The sequence below is a fragment of the Stegastes partitus genome, unplaced genomic scaffold (genome assembly GCF_000690725.1).
Source record: "Stegastes partitus isolate 25-593 unplaced genomic scaffold, Stegastes_partitus-1.0.2 Scaffold713, whole genome shotgun sequence".
NCBI lineage: Eukaryota > Metazoa > Chordata > Actinopteri > Pomacentridae > Stegastes > Stegastes partitus.
This window is the reverse complement of record NW_007578444.1, coordinates 299,471-320,895: the sequence shown is the minus strand read 5'-3', so window position 1 is coordinate 320,895 and position 21,425 is coordinate 299,471. Positions and strand designations below refer to the sequence as shown.

Below are 21,425 nucleotides of genomic sequence, written 5' to 3'. Positions count from 1 at the left end.
CTCTGGAGCATCATTTAGTGTCTTCATCTAGTGCAGTATCTGCATTTTTTCTAGCCAAATTTAAAAAGATATATAAGGTTCAATCAAAATGATCTGAGACTGTTTAGGAAAAAAACAAAACAAAAACAGAAGCTACATATGATTAGACTTTGGCCTTCATCAAAGTAGTTTCCTTGTGCAGCGATGCAGCCTTCCCAGCACTACTGCAACACTCAACACTCCCTGGAAATCCCTATGCCAGCATGCCAAGCACCAACTGCAATCTGCACCAAATCTACTAAAAAGTGGTAAAATGGTAACTTAAGTTTCATTTTACTAGTCACAGGCCGCCATATTTATTGAGTAGGGTGGTTGGGAGGTGACAGTTGTGTTGTGGGCAAAAACAATGGATAATCATGGTTCTGTGATGAAGCATGTGGCTCACTGGAGCACACACGTCTTTGCTCCACAGTTCAGGTCATTTGGGCTCAATGTTCTCCCTTGGACACCTCACAGCTGCAGAACAGAACTTTGTATTGACCCAGGGGGAAGAATTTCTGAAGGTTAACCACGTGAACTCCTGGTGCAGTCCTGACCTGATGTGTCTCGTTCAGTACTTTTGAAATTTTATACATAAAACCAATCTTCTACAATTCAACAATTTCATTTAGCAGAGGCTTATCCGAAGTGAGGTACATCTGAGAGCGGATTCAACATAAGCACGAATCTAGTCAGGAGAAAATAATCTTGAGAAGTGCCATAGAACAAGTTCAAGTGTGTTCGGGCGTTGATGCCAATAGCAGGCTGTGTAGGAGGTAATCTATAAATCATGTAAATTACAATCACGTTTCCAAATATAAACATCGATATTAGACATACCAAACACATACCCCTAAACACCAGGGGAAAAAAATACTGTAATATTGCCAGTAATCATAAATATCATGGCAGAAGACACACTTGTGCTTTCACCACAGATATAAAGTTATATGTGCTTTTGCATCATGACAGATCCAGATCAGAGTAGCTACAGATGGACAGAAGCACAACTTTAACGAGCAACATATTCCTGGCCATCAGGTTTTGGTAGGACTCCTGAAATTCCCGTGTCCCGTGCTGTCATTAAATGCAGCATTGAACACGTGTGCGCAAACGTCACGGTGGGGCCGGAACACAAGGTGAATGGACCGGAAGCGTAGTTCTAAATCTGTCATTACAGCAACAATCAAAGCAAACTCTGCTGTTCCTTCTACATATACACCCGGTGCTATTGATAGACTCCATGAGCATGCCCATATGTCTCAGAATGTCTTGGGGACAGGATAGCTAATGTAAAACTAGCAGCCTTCGTCGCGGTTAGTACTACATTAACCAGAATCCCTTGCGCTCACGTCGAAAACTCGCGAAGAGGTCAAAATCAAACCGGTAAGTGAAGACCGACAACATGCATGCTACAGTCCGGTAAGGCGGCAGGGGGGTCTGTGTGAGCTGGTGTTTGTGACAGCAGAGGCTCGGTGTGGACGTGACAGTCTCACGGTTGTGTGTCTGCTTACACGCGTTTCTTACAAAACGCAGCCAGTCGTTTCATAACACACAAATGCAAGCGGTGTTTAGGTCACAGACGCCGTTTCTGTAGCATTGCTCTCCAACACCACATGTGAGAGTGATCCAGAGTGTCACCTGAACCTGCTACCGGTTTTACAGGAACACTGCTGAGAACCTGTCAGGAGAACTCGCTGGAAAAGTTGTACGTTACAAGAGAACCTGCTTCCAACTGTTTGAGGTGAGTGCCGAAGTGAAGAGTGGGTCTGTTGGTGTTCAACACTTTGTGTCATATAAGTGTGTTTGCACGAATGGGAAGGTGCTTAATGACCAAGTTTATAAATGCAACACTGCTAACTAATTTCCACAGACAATGTTGCGTTGCTGCAAGGTGGCGCAGTGGTTAGCACTGTTGCCTCGCAGCAAGAAAGTCGCCGGTTCGCATCCCAGTGGGGGAACTGGGATTTTTCTGCGTGGAGTTTGCATGTTTTCCCCGTGCAGCGTGGGTTCTCTCCGGGTTCTCCAGCTTACTCGCACACGGTCCAAAAACATGTTGAGGTTAATTGGTGATTTTAAATTTTCCGTAGGTGTGAATGTGAGTGTGCTTGGTTGTCTGTCTCTAAGTGTAGCCCTGTGATAGACTGGCGACCTGTCCAGGGTGTCCCCTGCCTTCACCCTAAGTCAGCTGGGATAGACTCCAGCCCCCCTGTGACCCTAGTGAGGATTAAGCGGTGTATAGATAATGGATGGATTTTTTTACATCGTTCAGTCATTATTTTGTATGAAAGGCATTAAATTTCCAGAGGTAACTCTCTTGAGCCATTATTACAAAGATGCTTAACAGCCGCCTCTGATGTTAGACAGAAGATAATTCGTTGTTACAGGAATGCTGTTTACACAAAATGTGTTGAACTTTAACATTTGCAGTGTAGCATCGGGCATCTGATCGTAGACTTGTGTATAAGCCTGCCATTTCCTTTGAACATTTCACACAGCTTTCTCCCTCTCTTACGCAAGCTATGTGTAACCATTTTCAAAATCCGCTTCACTTCAACAACAGTCCTTGGAGCACTCTTGGCAGGTGCTAACTGCTGCATGCTGGGAACATCCCACAATACCTGCTGTTTAGAAGATGCTCTGACCCAGTCGTCTAGCCATCACAACCTGGCCTGTTTCAAAATCTCTCAGATCCTTACACTGCCCTTTTTTTTTACGTTTCTAGTACATCAGGTTCAAGAACTGATAGTTCACTTGCTGCCTACTATGTGCCATCACTTGACAGGTGCCATTATAATGACATGATCAGTGTTATTTACTCTACCTGTTGGTGATTTAAATGTGGCAAGGTGGGGCAGGTGCCCATTAGTCACGTCTGAAACAGCTTTTTGAGATCCACATTTCACATTAGTCAGTATAAGTTGGAAAACGCTATCATTAACTTGACAAGACCTGCAACTTCTGTACTTGCTTGCAGAGGAACCAGCACTCATGGAAGGTGCTGAGATCTTGTCTTCAGTGTTATTCTCTGGGATTTTGGTGATTTTTAGCAACCTATGTTTAAAAACGTGCATCACCATAATGAGAGTCTGTGTGCTAAATTTGAATGTTTTTTGACCAATAAATTAGTAAAAGAGTTTGTATTGTATTACTGGAAAGCAATGTTCTTCTCAAAATGTAGAAGCAAAAGGGGTCTGATGTGAGCTCCAGGAATTGTCCTTGCAAACTTTTATTGGGTCTGCAAAATCTACAAATGCTAATATTAGCCACTGAAATGGATAATAGCTACCTGCTGTGGTGTGCTGCATAGCTCTCATTGTAGAAGCATTAATGCTGTGGTAGTCATGTTCCTGCTGTGGTTAGGTTCCACCTACCTCATGAATGAGTCACAGCAAATGATTACAATATTAGTTTGCTTTATCGCCTTCATCAGTCAGTGAAACATTTCTATACTTTCTTATTTATTTTTGTATGTATTCTATACATGACACTTTGTGTCTGTCACCTTGTGGACTCACGGTGAGGACTTACTTCTTCTGCTCTGTCTTCCTCCTACAGTGCCCCTGATGGCTGGTCGACTCCTTAAAGTCTCCTCTCTGGCCACAGCAGTGTTTGCCTCCTCAGGGTTTTACCTCTACAACAGACAGCTGGACCTCAATGACCTGAGTGTCATCCGCTTCGGACGAGCTGCAGTCACCGTGAGTCACCCCACAGTTCTGCTCTGAAAATCTTGCTTTGAGGATTGTAGGTTTGATGCACCTCCACAGCTGAGAGACTTTTGTTTTAGGATAGACACGGTCTGTATAGCTGGGGTTAATCATCATGGTGGTTGGATCCCAGTAGATCCCACCAGGGGCCTGGTGAGAGCAGCTTTAACATACTTTGGGTATATTTTCCTTATCTGGCATCACCAAATCTAACAACCACAGTCAGAACAAGTGGTCTTACAAAAATGGTTATCAACTCAGAAAGTCCGCTGGAGTTTGTGGACCTTGATATGAGCGCATTCACATGAAAGAGTTGGCAAAGGATGACCAATCACAAACATTGCCAGGTCTCAGAGTGGCATACTTTATAAATTTAGTGCAAACTAAAATTAGAGAAATACCAAGACTTTAAACATAATAGAGACTAATAGCAACACTACCACAGCAGCCAAAGCAGGAGGGAAAGCTGACGTAAACTGCAAACTGTCGCAATGTGTAAGTTAACAGGCTTATTAACATCACTGCCTTATTATTAAGGCACAAGCAGATCTGTGGTTAAAAACAGCAAATGCTGCAGCAGTCAGAATGGAAAAGCTGCAAAATGCACCGACTGTGAGAATGTGTAAATATTATGCCTGTTGATATTACTGTCCTGTTGCGTGCAAGTTGCGTCTTTCCTCATCAAGATTCAGTTTAATTACACTCATCAATCATCACAAGATTGTGCAATGAAATTACAGATATGGTCCTTTTATGCTACTCATTAAAAATACTTTTTTTATTTATTTTTTTAAATAAAGATACAACTATTAAAGTAATAAAAATGAAACTGCTACTTACTGATAATATCTGCTACTATTTACTGTCTTGGCACTTTCCTAGCACAGGATGTTTGCACTTTACTTTTATCCTTTTCAGTAAAAACAGCCTTTTTCTTTTTATTATTATTTTTTTTATTTTTATCCATGTAGCTATATAGCTCTATTTCATAATTTACCACTGCAAATTGTTAATCCATTTATTGTCCATACCTATGACATGGAAGACTTCAGGCTGATGTTAGTGATGGGCAGAGGTGGACTTACCCTCGTATTTTCCAATGATTTGGATCATAACATAAAGTAGCCCTGCTAGTTTTTAAAGTAGATTATCCATCTTAATTGCAGTTCTCGTCTCCCGTAGTACAAATGTTCCACCAAAACGAATCCCACATCACTATTTTGAAGGGAACGCTGAACCTGCTTCCTTTGCTTAGCTCTGCCTAAGATGATTGTGCTTAATTATAAGAAATACAAACAAGCCAGAGTGTTTTTTCCCCCCCCTATCAATAGACTTATAACGAGTTGCAGCCACACCATTATGTTCTACAAAATTGACTAGGGTCAGTCAATCCAAATGTGTGTGTTGTTGACACAACTGAAAGTCAAGAAAAAAATGTTGTTAAGCCAATGGAAAAAGCAAATCAAGTAAAAGCACACATGATCCCAGTGAAGGTGAAAAATCACACAATCGAAAGCATGGTGCTTGTAGTAGCGACTATCAAAAAACTAAACTAGCTGCTGAGAGGGCTATGTGGGGAGATTTGTCCGACCAGCATCGTCCAGTCAAGAGCACGAGACCATAACTGCGCTAGAAGATTTTTTATTTTTTTTAAATTTACTCGCATGTGAAATCATCATAAGCTCAGTTACGATGTTATGGCAACAAACTGGACAAGAGATGACAACGGTCAACAGAAAGGAGCGGCTCCCCACTCACCACCTCTCTCTGTAACAAACAAAACTCATGACAATCGGATGCAAGTGGTATTAATCACTTCCACCATACTTGGAGACACCTACACACACACACACACACACACACACACACACACACACACACACACACACAGACCCTCATAACCACCAGCAGTGACTAGATGACTAGCATACACGGCATATACTTCCTATGCCCCTACAGTGGTGTATGGATTGGAAGTGCTCTAAATGTTAATTTATCATCAATTTATTTTTAGTTTATCTATAATGAATTTTGTTAGGAATCAAACAAAACTGTGCACTCAGGATCAGATGCCACTATCTGGCCTTAAACCAGCAGCCTTCAGGTTGGTAATTGGTTTCTCTGAGCTCAACCACCTGGAGCTGCCAGTCTGTTATGTGCCCAAAGCCGCCATAACATAGCGGGCTAAACCTGATGATTCACACATTTATTTGTAGCCTTTAGCCTGATGCTCAGTGTTTCAAAAGCTTCACAATCTGTTCTTCTTGTGTGATAACACCGCATCTGTTTGATCTTGCTGTAAATGTTATTCTGCTACCACAATAACTTAATTTCCCCACTGGCATCACTGTTTCATCTCCTGTCTTATATTCATGGTACAGATCATGCGGCTTGTATTTAAGTACTGTAAATGCGTTAGGCTAATTGAAACAGATAACCACAGACAGCCAGACTAAAGCCTTGATTATACTCCCTTGTTGATGTGTGCACGGACAGCTGAGGAGACATGGATACATAGTTCTCTTCCTCTAAGAGTCTACTGGGAAGAATTCATCCCATACATGTGCAGTAGTTCGACATTTACGTATTCCAAGCACGCCCAGTGCAAATGAAATTTGCATCAGCAGACCCTTGTGTACCTTCAGAACATATATCCCTGGCTTAAGTTTCACTCGCTACATGATACAGACCCTTGGTGCTGGTGGTAGACACTGTATCATAAATAAAGTATATTTTTTTGTCTTTTAGTCTTTTATCCAGTCTGTATAGCAAACATGTCTGCTCCCCAGTCATGATTGGGGTTTTTTCATTTCCCACTGTATTAATTGTAGAATTGAATCCTGCTCCAGAAAGCTGACTGGATATCTGAGTCCTCTACTTGTTAGTCTGTCCACCTTCCATCCCATCACGCAGTCCTTTCTTATTTATAAAGATTTTGAGACTTTACAGCTGAAAATGTATCATCTCATAGTGAGCCTCCAAACTTTAACACATTTCCTTCTGTTATTGATTGTTTATAGAGTAGTTTGTAAAGAAACTTCTTCGAACTGTTGTTTACATGTCACTGTCTTGTTTGCCTGCAGACGGTGGTCATCAGCTACGACTATCTGACAGCCTTCAAAGACGTGGAATATGGCTCAAAGGAGTACTGGACCATCAAGTCCAAGGTAGATAAACACTTTAAATGTACCACAGCTGTAGCAGCTCACTGCTGCGCTTTCTTCTACTTTCATTAATAGTGCAGAATATGTCCATATCTTCTTGTGTAGACCAGTTTTAGCATGCCCTGTTGTCTCAATGCCAACCATACCATGTCGTACTGTTGCACCCTGCTGGTAGCTGGAAGATTTTTAATGTGAAGCAACAGCAACAATTGTTGGGTTTTCATCAGCTCTAAGTTTACACAGCTTAATTACTGCCCTGATTTGGAGGACGAGTGATCATTAAAACCGTGTTTACCTTGTTAACATGTCCATATGGTGTTTTTTAAAATTTTTTATTATTATATGCTAGGAGACACATCATGATTCAGATAAGCAGTCAGCACAATAACTGCGCGTTTCCATCTTGACACTGCAGTTTACTGATGACAGTAGCCATGTTTCCATATAACTGTCAAGCAAATTTGAAGAGAACTTTTGAAATGTTTCAAAAAATATAAAGAAGAAAATGTGAATTAGGTTTGTTGCCAGTAACTGCTTTGGAATGAATAAACTTGGTTGTGTCGTGCCATCAGAAGGTGGTGCTATAGGCTACATTATACATGGCTATAACAAAGAAGCTGCAAACAAACCCAGTTGTGTGCAAACTGATAAAAAAAACAACCTTGAAATGAGGTAATAAACTAACTTTCCGCCATCTGCGACAAAAATTTGTGAATGTAGTGATTCTTTCATGCCAGCTGGTATTAGAGTGCGTTTCGTGTTGTCTAGAGATGAACACAACAAAAAAATTGGAAACAGCTGATTATCATTCATGTAAGTTAAATGTTTACTACATCAGAACTTATTTGGGGGGGAAAAAAAATCATTTTCATCTCCCTTGAAGCACAGTAACTTTTTTCTTTAAAAGTTAAAACCATCCCAAGTGTATAAAGTTAGTTATTTTTGCTGTTTACATCAACTTTCTCTTAAGCAGTAATTCAAAACTCTTATAAAAATATGCCATGGAAACATAAGTAGTGTCAAGAACACAGATTTAGACAGTCAGTGTTTTATACGTAACAAACCAGAGGAACCAATCTTATCAGCTTGCAGGGTGAGACTTTGTTCAGAATTCTTCTTCTACTTCTTCTTCTTCTTCTTTTCCCCTAATCTTTTACCTTTATATTTGAGATGACGCTGTTATAAGGCTGTTCAGCAGCATACATGTTGTTTCAGTATCCGATTGCATTTTTTAAAAAATTGTAAAATCTACAACAGGATCATATTTGTAAGGGAAATCGCACTAGTAGGATAAAGGTAATGACAGTAAATGTCAGCTGATATGCACGGAGTGATTTGTGGTGGTGTTTGTTAAAAGGCCACGGCTCAGCCAGGTTCGCTCAGGAGACTGCAGGAAAGGTCAGAGACCACCTGCTCTGACAAAAAGTGCACAGAGAGCTTTGCTGCAGCAAGAGAACTGCAGTGAACCTTGAAGAGCATAGTTCAGCATGGCTGGCCTTGTGTATGTGTCTCTCACACAGACACACACACACACACACACACACACGCATATTCGCACACTCGCGCACAGACAGTTGTTACAGCCCCTTGGGCCCTGCTGGTCAAGCCTGGCTACACTTGCTGATTAGAATTAATGCATGGTGCTGATTTAATACAGAGAGGAGTCTTGCCTCCTAATTATTATGAAGTCATAGAGGTGAGGCGACAGAACAGCAGCTCCACACTTGTTTAGTGTCTTTATGCTGCTGATTTTAGCTGCAATGTAAAGTTTGCGTCACACCCACAGAGGACAGAGGGGAGCCATAACAGGTCACTGATGAGGAGGACAAAACATGGACGTAAAAATCATCCCATTTAAAAAAAAAAAAAAAAGCTTTGAGGTGGGGAAGTTAAAGGAAAAAAAACGTTTGAATTGACATGAAATAGCCTTTGTCTAAAATATATATATATATATAAAAGATAATTTTTATTGTATTACTCTAATGGCCTAGTTGAGAAGCAGAGACCTAACACACTATGAAGCCTCTCTCAGCTTGGTTGCTGACAGCCAGAGGAAGTGGGGATGACGGTCAGTCTCCAGTGCTCATACTGGTTGCAACACTAATCTGCTTTTTCTACATCTATTAAACACAATAGGACGTGATATGTGAGTGTGATGGCTTTGGAGTTGTGGGAGTCCCATTTTTTTATGTGCAGAGAGTTCAGAGAGTATAAAGATTCCTTCTCATTTTATACTTTATTGTGGTGTAGATTTGATTTTTTGACTAAAATAGCTATTTTCCCCTGAGAAACCGAGACACAAGAACTTGTGACGACAACTAATATGTTGTTTTTACAAATTAATAAAAATCAAAAACTGAAGCCTTTCATTTACAAAATATTTAGATTCTTAATTCAGGACTTTGTAGAAGCCTCTGTGGAAGCCCTGCAGCTTCAAGTTTTCTTGGGGAAGTCTCCAAAAGCTTTGCACACCTGGATTTGGACAGTTAATCCCATTCTCCCTGACAAATCCTCTCAAGCTTTGTCAGATTGGATGAGAAGTGTCTGTAAACTGCAATCTTCAAATCTCTACACACTTCTGTGTGGTTTAAGTCTGGGCATTGGCTGTACCACTCATGGATAGTCAAAGACTGGTCCTGAAGCCACTCCAACAGTGTCTTTACTGTATGCTTTGGTTCACTGTCATGCTGATGGGTTTCCCCAGTCTCAGCTTGTGTGCACTCTCCATCAGGTACTGTATGTCCTGTCTTTATCTAAATGCATTTATCCTTATCTTGATTTTGACCAGCTTCCCTCCTTCTCTTTATTCTGCTTGTGAAAACCATGGTGAGGCAGGGTGGTGGCAGTATCATGCTCTCTGCAGGGATGATATTAGCCGATGAGAAACAGTGTCAGACATAATGCTCGGAGTTCGGCCCAAAGAGTTAAATTTGTATGTCCTCAGACCAAAGAATCCTTTTTTCTTCTTACTCTCACAGTCCCTAAAATTTGGGCAACTCCATGTGGACTGTCGCATACCTGACTGAGTGTTGCTTTTATCGTCCTTTTGGCAGGTTCCTCCATCTTTGCAGAGGAAATCTGAATAGGGCTGCAACCTTGATTACAACAAATGATTGAAGAATTTTCTCTGCCTCGAAGCCTTGTTTATTTGTATTTAAAGCTCACATCTCGCACAGACTCTTTTTAGTGTGACACAACGTGCGCTATGTGTCCCCTGCAGTGTTGCCAACTTGGTGACTTTCTTGCTAAATCTGGCAACATTCCAAATCCTCTTGGTGATGAATCGATGGAATATTCAATAGAATACTCGATTACCAAAATATTCGATAGCTGCAGCCCTCAAACTGAAGTTCTTTTACAGCGACCTTTTGAGTTGCTGATCACCTTCCTGAACAGAGGGCCTTCTTGCACACTCAGTTTGGCCAGACAGAGAAATCTAGGAAGAGTCTTTTTGGTTCCAAACACCTCCTATTTCACAATTATGGATCCCGCTGTACTACTAGGAGAACTCAGTGCTTCAGAGATGATTTCTACCCTTGCCCTGATCAGTGATTTGCCACAATATTATCAGAGGTCTACAGAGGGTTAATCAGATCTCCTTGCATGCTCTCACTCCAGTGTGATTTTCTAAACCCTGTGTTCTAGACACATCTCAAGAATAACAGAAGAACAGAATACACCTGTCCACACTTTGAAGCCACTGCAAAGGGTCTAAATACTTTTGTAAATGACCAATTTCAATTTTGAATTGTAATAGGTTTGCAAAAAATGAAAATTAAAAAACATGTTTAACTTTGTAGGTGAAAAGTATTGCATCAATTTTGGATTATATTACATTAAGGTGGATTTAAGGTGGTCTGTCCAGTCTGCATGTCAGATGGTCGGATAGCTTTGGAAGCCCAGTGACATCACTGAGGTGTCAGATAGTGGATGTCTGTGTATCACTGTGTGTACCACAGTTGTGACCCACTTCACACTGTTTGTGCAGCAGTGTGGAGGTGAGCAATTTTCTTTTTCTTTTTTTTTTGGGCACCTTTCATATATAAAAGCCAACACATCATCTCTGTAAGTGTGGTCATTCAGTTTCTCCTTTTCCTTTGAGAAAAATGTTGGAAATTCTTTTTTTGCTTCGTCATTAAGGGGTATTGAATATAGATTGATGAGGAGAAACATAAATGTAAACGATTAAAGCACAAGGTCGCAAAATAAAATGTAAAAATATTTGAAGAGGTCTGGCTACTTTCTGAATGCAGGCATGTTTGTTTCTTGTAACGAAGGGCACATTTGACTGCACAGTTAATAAGCTCTTGCTTCTGCATCTTATCTTCCTTGTCGTCCTGCTAGTGTGTCACCCTGTGTTCATCTCTCGGCACAGCAGCCGAGCTGCTTTCAGTCTCATGAAGAGCTTCACTCAAAAGCCACTTAAGCAGCCAGTCTTCCAGGCTCATCAAAGGCTTCCCAGAGTGAACCGAGGGGCCATTCACAGCCAATTAGAGTGTATCACAGAACAAGCATGGGAGCACTCTCAAGTCTGCCAAATGAGAGGTGGAACATGCCCTGCAATGAGAGAACAGATGGACTGCTTTTTGTCCTTTGCAAGCTGGTTAAGTTCCACTGTGATTTCTCTCAAAATAACAGTGGCGCTGTACTACATTAAACTCCTATGTCACATGTGATGCAAACATTTGGGTTTTGCTAGATCAAGATGTCCACCTGTTTGGATGCGATTTTTCCAGCTCTGTAAATCTGCAGAGTTGCCTCTGCCATCTGCTTTTCATGTCAGTGTTCACAGTTTTTGTTAAATAGCTTCCCTCTGAACTATGTTACTCCGTGTCTATGGCTTGCTGAGTAAGATGAGTGAATCGTGGAGATTCAGTTTCCGTCTAGTGTGTCTTTGGCAGAGTGCTGCAAACAGGATGGCTTGTCATAGGTTCACTCACAGCACTGCTTCTTCACACTGACTCCTCCAGCTGAAAAATGCTCTGCTCATGGCTGCCAAAGAACTCTGTTGTGGTTTACACTGATACACTAGCAACTGTCCTCTGTTGTTTCCACAAGCTGGCGTTCTGGTTGATGTGATACCATGTTCCCTCTTCTTGCCATTTCACTGCCTTGCCGTGCTCGTCTCAGCATTATTTCTTCCTTTGTACAGAGACAACTGATTAACCATTGTGTTAAAAGTATAATTGTATTTTTGTTTGAATTCCTCTTCATGTCATTTGCTGTCTGACATTTTTTTGTTAAAGATTATTTTGCAGTGTTGTGTCATTGTTATCTGAAGCAATCCTTGCAACAGTTTTGTGCCTGTTTTTCTTGATTTTACAATCATATGGTTCAATGTTTGGTAGTCTGGGTTCATCTGGGTCTGTGCATCTTCTTCTTAGTCATGAGTCCTTTTCCATCCTTCCGTTGTGGAGGATGGGAGACAGACTTCACTTAATTTCCTTGATGCGATAAACTGTATTTAATCATACAATTAGCGCTAAAGAATGCCAAACTAGCTGTAAGCATGCCCTACAGTAGCTTGTCAGGAATGCTAGGTTGATATTTAAAGCTTAAATTCGATAAACGACAACAAAAATAGTTTCTTAAGGTGAATCTCAATGGCCCAGTCAGTGTAAGTCATCAGTGTCATCAGTTCAGGGTGTAAAACTGACAGTGGAATCGTGGGGTGTTTGAAGTACGTAAATGATCATGCTTGGCTCTGCAGTGGAGTCTTATTGATACTAAGACAGATAACGACATCTGTGGTTTTAAAAAGTAATTGATGATTGGCCATGATTTTTACCTTTATCTAGAGACACTTGATGTAGACAATGTTAGGCTCTAAATGTGGTATATGACATTGCTCCAAGTATGTCGCTGTGTTTGGTCCTGTACAGTGGAAGAGATTTCTCATGTGTAGTATGGGAACTACACTGCCGGGCCAGTTGTGTTTGGGTGTAACTGCTCTCTTACACATGACTTGGTCCGTTCCGTATTCCAGTTGTTCCCAGAATATAGCATAACTGGCTTAGTTGGAAAGACTGATCTTCATGCTGTCCTGTATCTCAGCTGGGAGGGATCCCTCCTCCATGGGTGTAGTGGAATAGTAAACAACTCTGTACTTCGATTTCTTCAGGCATTAAAGCAAGCAGCTTTAACTCTCATTTTGTTGCTTCCAGCACAGGACACATGCATAAAGTTGTGCTTTTCTCAAATTTCCGTCTGTGCCGTTGACCAAGTCCCAGTAGCTCAGCAGGCTCTGCAGCTGGCATTGTATCTCAGCACTGCCTGAGTCCATATGTGTGAACAACCCACAAGGCAGCCTTGATGGAGCTAAGGCTGTGTATTTGAGTGAACAAATGCAGCTGCTGTGCCTGGATTGACTTAAAAAGCTGGCATTAGAGAGGATGCAATTGATGCAGGGTGTCCAGTAATAAAAAATAAATGTGGCTCCACTTTTCTTGCAATAGAAAATCCTCCAACAATGCATCTGTGGACTGGAGATGTCATGATAGCAGAAACCAGGACCGTTGAACTTTCACAATTTTCCTTATTATATTGGCTGCAATTATCCAATCATTGGCCATGCCGATTAGTTATAGTGATCCTAGTTCATGAAGTAAGTGTGTTATGAATGGCATATTTCCTGCTATCACATGTTATTCTATAATATTTAATTTATATACATTAGAAATATCAGTTATCAGTTTTTCTTGATTACCAATAATTGGTATTAGCGTTAGCCCTGAAAAAGACTGCGATTGATCCCTAATAGGAACACTGTCCTAGTTGTTCCCAGCTTGTCTTAAGGTCAGTAGCTCTGGCCAGAGGTCCACGTCACTGCCTCCACAAGTTGATACAGAATCAAACAGTAAAAGGCTCAACCTGGTTGCACAATCAGGTACAACAGCTAATCTGTAATACCTGAAGTGAATAAGAAAGGATTTAGCAATTTAATAATAATTATTAAATGGCTCAGATTGGATCGAGGGTGAAAAAAACTTGATCATGACATCCCGAGTAATGACATTAGACTAGGAACATTATCAACAGCACCCAGGTCAACGATGGCTGTGACTGCATTTGCGTAAACATGTTAGCTTAGCATTTGTGAGCGGGTGGAGCATTGCTGCAAGCAGATGCAGCTGTCATAAGTATAATAGCAACATTTCAGGATGTGGACATTATGATGACATGTTCATAAAAACCTGAAACAACTAAAATTCTCTAATCTTGAAGTCTGTGTTAAAATTTGAATATCTGTCTTTGAGCTGCTTAGCTTGAGGTGCTTCCTCCATTTGATCCGGAAGCGCTGTGATACCATTTTTATTCTGGCTTTTAGTTGTCTATGATTTAACCCTGATCATCTTAGTTAATCAATAAATGTCTCCATACATGACACAGTGTGTGCATCTGTTTTTATTTAGTTGCTGCACCTGTACACAACAAGGACTGCATAACATCACTGACTACTCAATGTAACATTTACGTGACCATGTTTTGTGTTCTTGAATCAAAGTTTATGAAATGAATTAGATTAATTTCCAGTTTATTTTGTTTATAGACAGCAGTGACCATGTGTAGACAAGAGGTTTGAGCTGTAGAAGAGCAAAGTTTGGCTTTGACTGAACTTTTTTACAGCCAGAGGAGTCGCCTCCTGCTGGCTGTTAGAGAGAATGCCATTTTAAGACACTTTCCCATCGGCTTCCCGTTTGCGACCCAGAGGCTACGTCGGATGTCATTTGCTATCACTGATTACTTTTGACTCCTAACTTGGTCGTTATTACACTTCGGAGCTATTACTTATTAGTTACTATTTTCTCTCAACCTTAAGCACACTGATTCTCCACATCTGTCTGTCTTTCTGTCTCTTTCTTCCTCGTTTGTTGTCTTCCTACATCCCCTCTCCAGTCCCATGCTGATGAGACAGATTAAAAGACAAGAGAATGAGAAAAATGAAAACCCACATCAATAGAAACAAAAAGTCCAAAAACATGAGCAAGCGCTGGGTGATGGAGATAGGTCTTTATCTCTGGACTGATTATGCAACACAAAAACGCCTCTCCTTTTGCTTTTTCTCCCTCCTCTCTCCCCCTCTCAGGGAGTTCAGGCTTCTATTAGCATCTCATTACAAGCCATGCCAACAGATGATTGTGAAATTAAATGTAGCTTACTTAACTTGTATGAATAATGCATGAATGACGGCTGAGGCCTTTGGGCAAGGTTGTTGGGGGTTGGTTGAGGGGTTTGATTCCTCAAATATTTATATAAGTACAAAATGATTCAATTTAAACATGTAAACATTTAAGTTAAAATGGCTTAAATAAAGCTGTAAAGATTAACATGATATAGTATGTCAAAGTAGCCAAATGTCATTTTACTCTATGTCATTTGTGTCTAACACTAATTCACACAGAACCCATCTCATTCCATACAATGCAGCATTTTGTTATGGCCTTGTGTCGGAAGCTCATTCAGTGCTGTTCCTATTACCAGTATGATGTTAGAGAGTTAACATGATATAGAGGAAGGTAAAACATACTTGATCATTGTAATAAATCCTGCATGGCTCAAAAATGGTATACAGAGGAGAGGATATCTTTGTATAGCTGATGTGCATAGTAGTTTGAAAAACAGAGTTTATATATATATATATATAAATTGCACCACCTAAAATGTAATAATTGTAATCTAGGAATTTTAAAATTTACTGTTTTACAATAAAACTGAAAAAAATAAACACAGTATTGTTCCTTAAGATGTCAAATTTTAGTTATTACTTGCATTCCTGAACAGAAAAAATAGTTTTACTAGTTGAATGTTATGCTTGATTAATTTCTGACTTCTCAGAGAAGCCCAGTGGCTCAGATTTGGGTATGAAAAGGTAAATTCAGTTTGAAATTCCTCATTCCTGTTCAAAATGGTAAAAGGTCGAGAGCTGAGTGTGCGAGTGGACTCTGTGTACATGTTGATTCCAGATTTTTCAATTTTTGTTAAATGATTATTCAAAGAAATGCTACCTATATATATTTTTAAATTTATGCCATTACAAATTTGCTACACTGCACAAAAGACAAAGTTGGGTTCTTTCTATTTCTACCTAGTTGTGCTGTCTCCATAGAGGTGCAGGACTTTAGGTGGAGTGAAAAATGAGCCCACAGTGAGGGAGAGTGTGACAAGAGCAAAAAAAAAAAAAAAGCTGTCTGGGGTTCAAGCGGTTAATGAAGGTTAATGAATCCAGCATGGAACATTACTTGATGTGTGAGTGTACATTCGTTGTAGTCCAGTCAAAAACTAGTGAGATTTCTCACTGTAAGTCTGACATGTGAAGATGTTTACAAAGAAAACGTCTATCAAAAGAAGAGAGGATTCAAAGAGACTAAACCTGCCATCTCCCCCTGCAGCCTCCGGTGAAGCCTGGGGTCACCGACTGTGTGGTTGCCTCCTCTTGTACCTGCAGTCAGGCTCTGGTTAATGGCACACAGCCAAAGCTTTTTCACTAGGCTCTCTCACTGAATGTGTTTATAGCTGTATTAAGTGACAGGCTGTTTAGTGTTTATTAGAGTAGCGCTGTACCGCTCCAGGGTTTTTGCCGAGTTCTGTGGTGGTTTTCTGCTCGTCAATGAAGATAAAATATGAATTTACTGAATACACATTTTGTCTCCATGTGAGGATTAACGTTCCTGAGGTTGGATGCATGACTACACATATTGTATTTAGGGTTTGGATCGGTATTTAACTTGTCTGGTAAATGAAGAGCATCAGTATAACTTCAGTATTTTGGGCAAAGGCTGTGATGACACACAAAGAGACAGAATGAGTGTTTGATTGTGAGACAAACTGAAAGCAGCCTCATGAGGAGATGACAGTGCACTACAAGGCTATTTTAGGGGATAGAGTGAAAAGAGGAGGATAAGGGGGAGGACGAGGGGACGTGATGAACTGGTGACAGCGAGGACAAACAGATACTGATATCTAATGATCCCCTTGCTTCCTCAGCTGCATGAGAAAAAGGCAGGAGTGTAGAGCTGATTTGGGGAAGCAGCCATTTTGAAGGTGGCTTTTCACAGCTGAGATGAAAGGGAGAACAAAACGCTGATTCACTCAGCACATGTGCACAGTATCATGCAAATTCTCTTTCAACAGCACCCCAAGGTTAAAGATAAAGGGTTGTCTTTTACCCCTATTACAGCGAATGTGTCTGAGGTTGTCACAGTAATATGAAGGCACCGAAGGGAAGGAAATCAAAGGCTCTGCTGATGGTGATTAGTGACTTCTCACCAGAGGAAAAAACTTCCCCCCCATCAGCTACTCAGGCAATGAGTCCTTCTATATTTCCATTTTACATATCCATCATTCAGCTGACTCACTTCCCCATAGAGTATGTGACCAGTTTAGAGGGTTCATCACCCTCTCGGGAACAGTTCAGACCTCAAGCCACCCAGTTTCATGATTGCAAAACAGGTGAGTATTCACAATCACACGTGTTGTGACATCTTCTAAAGGTTGTGGCTTGTTTATCTGGGTGTCCAGACTGTTTTCCAGGCTGTTTGTGTCAGCACATTAAATATATAACACAATTGATACTACATTAAAGTGGCAGGTTTTAGCTCTAATTTGAGTAGGTTTACAATAATATTAAAATAACATTGTGAGATATAAAGCCCATTTAACATCATGCACATGAAGTCAAAGATGTGTCACCATACTGGATAGTTTGAGGAAAATCATTTGCAGTCTGAGAGTCTGCTGTTGTCCATGGGTCACTGACCGCAAATGGTTTGTTGTGTTGTCTGCCTTTAATCTGGTCTGCAGCAAAATGAAGGCAGCTCAATAGAATTGAGATCAGGGGATCAAATTGCTCTGTCAAGAATATTCCACAACTGCACCCAGAAAAGTTGCTTTGGTCATATATTTAGGATTATTGTTCAGAGCAAATGTAGCTGAAAAATGTATCACAATGAACTTTTCATTTCAGTCGGTACAAATAATTATTGATGATTTTTATTACAGATTTTTATTGAAGATTAACAGAAAAATGGTCAAATTTACATTTACCCACTTTACTTTGAATATAACCACTTGAGCCCATTTTCAAAGGTACACTAGTAATAATTTTTATGTTACCATTGGAATGACAACAAATAATACATCCACACATAGATAGAAATAAAGGAATAATCTCAGTGTGATACACATTGAGGGAAGAAAGCAAGTAAAACTGAGAAATTCACAGAGGGTGACCAGGGCAAAGCAACACAGTGAGGTTAAGATTTCTATCGAGACTGGCCAGGACTGGGTATCACCAGTCCCTGCCAACTGCAGTCTCCTCCAGAGGGAGGTCTGCATGCATGAATAGGGAAGACAAGAGGCATCCATGCACTAGCGTGACCCTGTAGAAGTGCACGGAAGCAGCAGGGAGAGCAATGGAGGGCAAAGGGGCTCCATTATCAAGGTATATGACAGGCTGTTAATGAGCCGGAGAGGGAGCAGGTTTGAATTTGTTGGATCAACGAAACTTTGCATTTTTGCTATGTGGAGGATCTGCATCTGATGTAATTAGATTTTTAGTTTTCTTCACAATGTAATGAATTTTCTGCTCATCTACAAGATATGTTGTCTGCTTTCATATTTGTACTGTACCTTTTACCTCAAAATCTCTTTGCTTTTCTCCAATGATGTGCTTTTGTCAGGGTCAGGACATAAACTTCAGCAGTCACTGGAGTGGTTTACATCAAAGTGTGAAAGAGTCAGCACCTTCTAGTCTGAGGCCATGGTTGGGCTTGGGATGTGAGCTATTACCTCATTTATAGGAGGTGAAGTGTCTTGGGGTCTTTTTCCACCAGGGAGGGTAAATAGATGGGTCCATTTTGTTAATAGTAACTGGAATCTGAACCCTGGGGTGGAAAGGCTTTTGTTCAGTTGGCTGGAATCATGATAAAGAAAATAATATTTAAGTCATGCACAGTTTATTTATTTAAAGAGTTTGAGGAGAGGTTTTAGTACTTGACCAATAAAAGACAGAATCGGAAAGCGTAGAGTAAACCAATATTTATACTTGTGTTTCAAAGACTTACGTTTTTGCAATGGAATTTATGTATTCAGAGTTATCATAGAATTAGAATTAGAACAGAATTAGAATAAAACTTTATTGATCCCTTCGGTACAAGACCTCAGGGAAATTGCTAAAATTAACATTAAAATAACATGCACTTCCTTGTTGAGGCTACGGTAACCATGTACAGCTCAGATACCTCTGACTCTGTAACGGGTCAACGTAGGTTGCAAGTTTTTAATCTCAAATGTTTTTGATGCAGGAAACGTCCTAGAAGCTGCAGTATTTGCTGTGCCACACAAAATGAACCCCCTGTATAGTGTGCAACATATTTACCCTCAGAACATGGCAGTGAGATAAAGTAAGCAGCTTTTGTCCTCATAGCAGTTGAAGAAAACTGAATACACTCCTCATATTTTAGGAATATTTACCTTATGTTGTGAGATTGGACATCCTCTCAGTTGAAAGAAATAGAGATCAGTTGATTGTCTGCCAGGCTGATTATTGGAGCTGATATTATGATGTTTTTGATTAGATTTTTTGACTGATTCCTGGTAAAATAAATGAATTTTCAAATGTGCTACTTTGGTTCTGCTGCAGCCTTTTTCTGTCTGTCATCACTCTGTGGTATTGAGCAATGTCCCTCTCACAGTGCTAACTGATTGGTTACACATCATGGCAGATAGCCTATCAATGTTCAAGGGTAATGTTGACAAGTTTTCTTTTAATTAGACATATATAAAGCACAGGTAACCAGCAGCAGATGTTTTGTGTTAGTGGTTGTGCTATCCTAATTTTTGGCACCAAAATCTTTTTTTTTTCCTGCAAAAATGTTAGTTATCAGTCTCTTTGATTACAAATAATCTGAAACAGTATTGACCCTGAAAAAAGTCCACCCCTGCAAAGAACGTTCTTATTATTTTAAATAGTTGAATTTATGTTTAGTTCAGTACTGGAAGACTAGGCTTGTTGGCTACCTTACAGGAAAGGTTTAGGTATATGATCAGGCTTCATATATTGTACTTTACCTTAAATTTTATTGTTCCCAAGGAGAATATTACAAAAATTCAAGTGGATTGTTTCTCGATCGGGATTAAGTTGTTGACTGAATCAGTCTCTTGGACACTTCAAGGCAAATGTGAAGCTCTTAAAGCTGTACTCCCCGAATAAAAATATGTTATCACCAAAGAACAAAAAACAAACAAACAAAAAAATAGACATCTACTCTAACTTTTTCTTTAGCTGTCTCTCTCAAGCTGTCTTGAGATATATTTCAGTTTCAGTTAATAAGCTCAACAAGGGATGTTGACTGCACATGCATAAACTGCCATTCTACTGATTCTGTTAGTCAGGAATACACTTCCCCTGTCCACCAGCAGATGTCAGCATTGACCGTATTCTTCAGAACATGGTTTGCTGCTGCTCTCTCCGGGGGAAAGGGAGGGTGCTCAGCTCAGATAAGTGCCCACCGCCACTCCTGAAGCTCTGGCTCTCGTGAGGGACGCACTATGTAAATACTGGGGTGGGGCTAGATAACTGCTGACCTTGACAAGCTCATGGCAGCGGCTTATCAGCCAAACAAGTCTGAGGCGGGAAAATCCTTGAGGGATATGGAGAGGAGGGAACGTTTAACATTTGCTTCCCAGCTGCCTGCTGTAGTTAGATCATCGCTGACAAGCTGATCTCCAGCAGCAGCAGCATAAATACTCCATTTCTCTGTCACTGCTGTTTTCTTTGTGCCACCCAGGGCAAAGGAGTCAAACAGCAGCTGGCACATCGCCTCAGAACCTAAGATCTGAACATAGTATGTTTTTCAAGGAGTGGCCACTCCAACATGATGTGCAGCAGAGAGCAGCTCTTATTTCTTGGCTGCATGTTAGTGGCAGTGACAGACTATCAACAAAATGTCCATCATGTTCCTGAAGCTGTTTCATAAAATGTGAGTTAAAACTGAGATTTGATCCATATAGACACATGTAGCACAACGCTAAATAAATATTTTGTACTTAAATAAATAAATCATATTGTTACGTGAGAAAGCACACACTCCTCTAAATTGCAATTAGAACATGTATTTGGTCAAGTTCTGATTATTAAAACTCTGTGAATTAATTGGTTAGTTAGGAAACAACTGCAGTGATGACAGAGACAGCCAAAGTGAGTTCAGAGGACAAGTCAAGCATCTGTTTGCACAGAGAAGGACACCTTATTCATCAGATGTGCAAAAAAATAAATCTTCCATTCTGTACAGTTGGATGTATTGTCAGAAAGACTTGTGACTAGTGGCAGACTGGACCCTGCATTATGAATACAGTCAAGAACACTGGTCAGAAACAGGAGATGTTGTAGAGATCAGTGAAAATGGCCGAATGCATCTCACTAGGGCTGGGAAAGTCATCAAATAAAACAATTATTTAGCATGTTAATTTTATAGCTAATCAACCAATATTGATGTGTTAAAAGAAATTAATGAATTAGTAAGCAGTCAGTCTACCC

General features: G+C 40.3%; 1 protein-coding gene across 1 annotated transcript in view; it reads left to right on the top strand.

The window, feature by feature from the left end:
• Window positions 1-1,465: 1,465 nt before the first annotated feature.
• The window catches only part of adck1 (aarF domain containing kinase 1), a 92,590-nt gene continuing 72,630 nt past the window's right edge, over window positions 1,466-21,425 (top strand). The window contains 3 exon segments of the mRNA XM_008291072.1: window positions 1,466-1,762; window positions 3,577-3,716; window positions 6,809-6,892. Coding sequence (XP_008289294.1) covers window positions 3,585-3,716; window positions 6,809-6,892 — 216 coding nt within the window. The 5' untranslated portion in view covers window positions 1,466-1,762; window positions 3,577-3,584.